General features: G+C 36.1%; 1 protein-coding gene across 1 annotated transcript; it reads left to right on the top strand.

Annotated features, from left to right (window-relative positions):
• The first annotated feature begins 2367 nt into the window (after positions 1–2367).
• On the top strand, positions 2368–3249 carry LOC136982461 (carboxypeptidase N subunit 2-like). The gene has a single exon (XM_067278943.1). It carries the CDS (start codon positions 2368–2370, stop codon positions 3247–3249), a length of 882 nt encoding a protein of 293 aa, XP_067135044.1.
• Positions 3250–5514: the final 2265 nt, after the last annotated feature.

Here is a 5514-nt window from a genome sequence, read left to right as displayed (position 1 = left end):
CCCTAAAATTTACTTGAAATAACTCTATCTATTTCTCTCGTTTGATTATTCTCTCTCGGTTTATTTTCTGGGGCAGGCAACGCTAATAATCTATGAGGGGCTCCGTTGTTTGGTGCGCCGGAGCTGTATTCGAACCAACCTGTCTGTCGTTTCCGTATTCGACAGGCCTAAATTGCATCGGGGAGAAAGGTGTAGGCCGAAATCGGTGGCTTCGAACGGGGTATAACGGATTCCCTACAAAATCCGACGATTCTGGGCCGTTTCTAGACGCTCTCCATCCCCGATACGGCGGTGCGACGGTTCTTCCGAACCATTCAAATGGCGATGGCGCGTACCTTCCGCAGTCGCACGCGTGTAAAATGTTGGCGTTCTGCCTCTGTTTCCTCTCCACGGGAGATTCGGATTTCGTTCTCGATACCAGGTATAAAAGGGGTTAAGTCTGGAAATGACCGCATTTACTACAATTATTTCCTCATCTTTTAAACTACTTTTGTTTTCGGTTTTGTTTTGGAGTTGGTTTCTCCGCATTTTCCTTTATCAAACTTCAACATACTTCCCTTATCCTTTCGTTGATAAAGTTAATTAATTTTAGATACGAACTTCCTCAATTTATTTAAGTTTCTTACTCGAAGATTAATTTATTTTTATTTTTAAATATTGTTAAATTATTTGCCAGAGTTTCGCGTTTATCTTGTACTTTTATTAACTTAAATAAATGCTATAAATATTACAAATGGTCGGAGTTTCATTCACACAGGAAATCATTTACGTGCCTTTTAATTATTTTTTTCTGTCCCCTTTACTTATCAAAAAAGGGCATTTTTATTTTCTCGTATATGTATGAAAAATAAGAATAATTCGTAAGAAATATTTATATTTCGTCAAAATCTGATTGAAATTTCACCCGATAAAAATTTCCATTCGTACGAATGTAAAAAGAACACAATTATATTTATTTATTTCATATACAGCGATAAGATTCTTATTATAATAATTTAACTGGAGTCGGACAGAAACATTTTTTGTGTCACAAAACACGATCGATTAGCACCGTTCACAGACAAAAAATATGTTTTATTTACAATATCAATTTCTTTAAACGAACGTAACACTCCCGTGCAATAAAAGTCAAAAACAAATTGTTCATTCGTAAAAAATTCATTTAACGTTAATCTGATGTTCCTTCCACTGCAACGGAAATAAACAAAAAAATTAAAAACTGTACACGTAATCTTTCTATTGGAAATGACGAATAAGTACGAATGACGTCATAAGTTATCGTGTTGTCAACGTAGCAATAGTAGACATATCGAATATTAGGAGTTCACCATTCTGTTTTATTGTTAATTCGTTTCTCAGAATCGTACTTCTGAGATTCGTCTGTCGATGTAATTACAAGACTCATTGGACGAGATGAGGTGGGTTTTCTTTTTTGCAATTCCTCTTTCTAGTGGTAAATTCTTGTCAAGAGTTTTGGACACATTGGAAAAACGTTTATTGTCTGTCACGGGCAGATAGCTGCTACCGATCAAAGAAATATTCCTTTGTTAAAAAATTCGACCAGTTTTTGTCTGTCAAGTGCGGCAAGGAAACGATTGACTCTCGTTTTGATGCCGTGTTTGGACGTTAAAAATGTAAAAGGGATATCATTTACCGATTGTTTTCTGTCGCGGATTGACTTTGGAATATTCACTTTCGGGTATGAATCGAACGCATCAAGATATTGTACGAAACAAACCAGCGTAACAGAAACTTCGACAGCGCCTCTTTTAATGACATGTCCTCTCTGCGATCTGTCGAAATAGAAAACGTGAACACGTCGGAACTTCTGAATGTAACATTCCGCAATGTTTCCCATCGCTGTCTTCATTGCAAATTTATAGATATAACTTCACTTTATTTCTAAACGAACCTTTCCGACAGTTAATTAATCTTTCCGAATTATCCATCACGTATGGCGAGTTAAGAGTTTTACCCGAAGATCTATTATATAACCTTCACAGTTTAACAAAAGTGGACTTAAGTCACAATAACATTGAATCGATTCATCCACTTGTCTTTAGAAATCTCACCAAACTGGAATATTTGGATTTAAGTTCGAATCGTATAAAAAATTTACCGAGCGACATGTTAAAAGGTCTTTTTAACTTAAGGACATTTGGCATTAGTTGGAACCGAGAATTATTAAAAATTCCGTCAGGATTCTTTAAGAAACTGCACAACTTGCCTAAAAATTATTGCAGTGTTTTTGTTCTATTTCTTCAACTCGAAGACGATGTATTTTCTGACTTAATTAATCTGGAAATCGTGCATTTAGATTTCAACCGAATTGAACATCTCCCGCCTAATCTTCTGAGAAATAACAAAATGCTAACAATGTTTTCCTGTACGAATAATAAAATATCGACACTTCCAACAGAAATTTTTCACGGACTTTCTGAACTGGGACTTTTAATGTTGCGGGAAAACCGGTTAGAAAATCTTCCCGAAGATGTTTTTCAGAATTTGTCGTCATTGCAGCATCTCGATTTATCAAAAAATCGCCTGACATTTTTACACGAAAACATCTTTTTTCCTTTGACTAATTTAACGTATCTCTATCTATCTTACAACAATTTAACTAAACTTACTGGTCGGTATCCTTTCGGCAGCAGCAAGCATCTGAATTATCTGAAGTTAAATAATGCAGGGTTGACACAATGGCCGGTGATAAATTGGACGGAATACAACTTGACTCTAGTCGATTTCTCAAATAATCATTTTGAAACTGTGAAGTTGCCAATTTACACACCAAATCGCGTGATAATTGATCTGTCTTATTGTGAAATCAAAACAATTTACTTGGATGAGTGGACGTATGGATTTGAAATGCCGACATATGATTTAAGAAACAATGTAATTACTTGTGATGACAAACTGCAGCAATTCGTTTCTTTCGTTAAGCGAAATATGGAAGTAGCAAAGAAAATGTTTCCAAACAGAGATAACACGAAATGTTACGGAGAAAACAGAAATTTGTTTGATAATACATCGTTCGTAACAATAGGAAATTATTGTCCGATCTATTGCAAATGTTTTGCAGAACAAAATGGCGTGATGGTTAATTGTTCCGGAAAGAGAATCGACAGAATTCCCGACGTTCTCGTTTCGAATGCCACGATTGTCGATTTGAGTAATAATTACATAAAAGACTTGTCAAATGTCGATTCTGTGACGTGGGAAAAACGTCATTCATCTACGTCTGAGTAATAATTTAATAAGTAATATTTCGGATTATGTTCTTTTGCCAAACGTGAAATACCTGTGGTTGGACGGAAACCGGTTAACCCAATTACCTTCCGGATTAACGAACTTGGTCGACGTTTCTCCGGAATTTAAGATTTACTTATCCGGAAACAATTTGACTTGCCATTGCCATTCTCAATTTACTAAGGACTGGTTGATTAGGAACAGGCAGAAGATTGCAGATTTCTCCGATGTTTTCTGCGCGAGAAATTCGTCTTCTGTGTCTTTCACCGAAATTGTTTCTAATGACGGATGCACACGAATTCCAGAAATAAATTTGGCATCTTCGGTAAATGCTTCTTCTTCGAACGATGATTGTTTCGACGAAGTTAGTTCTGTTTTAGGATGGAAAATCGCAGTTGCTGTTCTTACTTCGCTAATGTTATTCAGTTGGATTGTGTTTGCTGGCTTTGTTTATTGTCGCAGAAAAAGGAAATGTCGACAAAGTGCTAAAGTGTAAGGAAGAAGAAGCGATTTATTATAAAGTTTCACTTGACGAAATCTGTAATTCGGATAATTAAAATGCCTCCAGTTTGATCGTTGTAATGAAGAATTATTCATAAATCGCTATTATTTTTCATTCGCGTCTGTTAAAATTAATTTTGTATATTTTTTTGTTCATTTTGACTACGAATTTTATTATAAAATGTATAATCGTTTCATAATAAAGAAGGTAATTAAGAATGAGTAAATATTGGACATCAATAATTAATTAAACGATATTTTCTAAATGTAAAATTCGGAAGTAAAAGTAACATTCTCCCATTCAGAAAAATTATCATTAAATTTGAAATTTCTACAACAGATCGTTGACGGCTTTACAGTTTTGTGTAGCATTATATTGACTTCGGGAATTTCATTTCCATTGTTTGAATTCTAAATTGTTTTATTTGTTTAATATCCATGTCTTTGAAGTAGAGGATAAAATAAACACAAAATAGACCTCATATTAAAGTCTATTGCATTTTAACAAGAACAAAACGTAGAGGCAGTCGGAGAGAATTGGAGAAAGCTTAGGGCGGAGACTAGAAGTGGGGGAGAGGGAAAAACAGACGGAGTTGTCTGAGCTGACCGGATATTTAGTTCGAACGGCCGATGAACAATGACGATGAATCCGTCAATCAAATAAAATGAAAAATGCAGCAACCAGTTGCTTAACTTTTCCGGCGACATCCGGTGGCGCCATCTGTTATAATATGTTTTTTCAAAAACGTTTATATTTTTAACTATTATAAAATGGCAAAAAGCTTGATTTTCAAGATAGAAAGGAGTAAAATCGTCATGAAGTTAGTTCTACTGGAGATGGACATGACTCCTTTATTTTTTTATTCCTGTCGAACTTTAACTACCAACATTTAATAGTATCATTTTTTTTAATAAATGGATAAAATTTTGCAAACTTTCAGAAATATTTGACAAAAAGTACGGGAGTTATTAAGCTGTAAACACGGTGAATAAAATCATCACACACGCACATTAACACAACCACATAATCATACATAAAGAAATTATCCCGCCCGAATTTTTTGAATTTTTCGACGTTTCAAGATCCCCTGAACTCAAAAGAATATAAAAATCTGGTGCGGAGCTATTTATCCGGATAACCATACTTTCCGTCTGTTATAACAACCGGGAAAGTAAGAAAAAAAAAGTAAGACAAAAATGAAAGTAAGGACTCCACAAAAATATCCAAAATAAGGCGGCGGATTGGCTAGGATTTCGGCCGACAACCAGAGCTGGCGAGAGTAGTTTACTTAGTGAGGAGCAACTTAACGAGGACCGGGCTTTTTTTATGTATATGCCGTTTACGCCCTGTGGGCACTAAGAGAGCCTCTTACAGCAAGTGTATTATCGGTTTGGCCAGAGCCCATAATGGGAAGACCGGATGATCAGTGACGGGACCCGACATATATGAAAGGACCAAAACCCCGAAAAATTCCCGAGGATTCCATGATCCGATCGGATTCGATCCCGGGTAGCCCAGAGCGGAAGGCTGCCACCTTTACCGCTCGGTCCTCCGGCCGTACTGGGATCGAGCTGTTGGCTCTTGACAATGTTTAATGCCTTCCCAAACATTGGCGAAATAATAAAATAAAGCGAACTTTTTAGTGGTGCGTGCAGAGGAATCAGAATCCTCGAATTGCTTGGTTACAGTAAGAAACTAAGGAACAGACCACTTATTTATTTTTGTCTGTTTCTGCTTTGCGAGCAAAGAAGGACGTGTTTCAA

The sequence above is a fragment of the Centruroides vittatus genome, unplaced genomic scaffold (genome assembly GCF_030686945.1).
Source record: "Centruroides vittatus isolate TY-2023 unplaced genomic scaffold, ASM3068694v2 contig_843, whole genome shotgun sequence".
NCBI classification, from domain to species: Eukaryota; Metazoa; Arthropoda; class Arachnida; order Scorpiones; family Buthidae; genus Centruroides; species Centruroides vittatus.
Note: the sequence above shows the minus strand (reverse complement) of the source record. Positions and strands in the feature narration are given on the sequence as shown.

What these genes read in the sequence shown, in the direction of transcription:
- LOC136982461 (XM_067278943.1), top strand. Translation starts at nt 2,368, where the DNA reads ATGCTAACAATGTTTTCCTGTACGAATAATAAAATATCGACACTTCCA.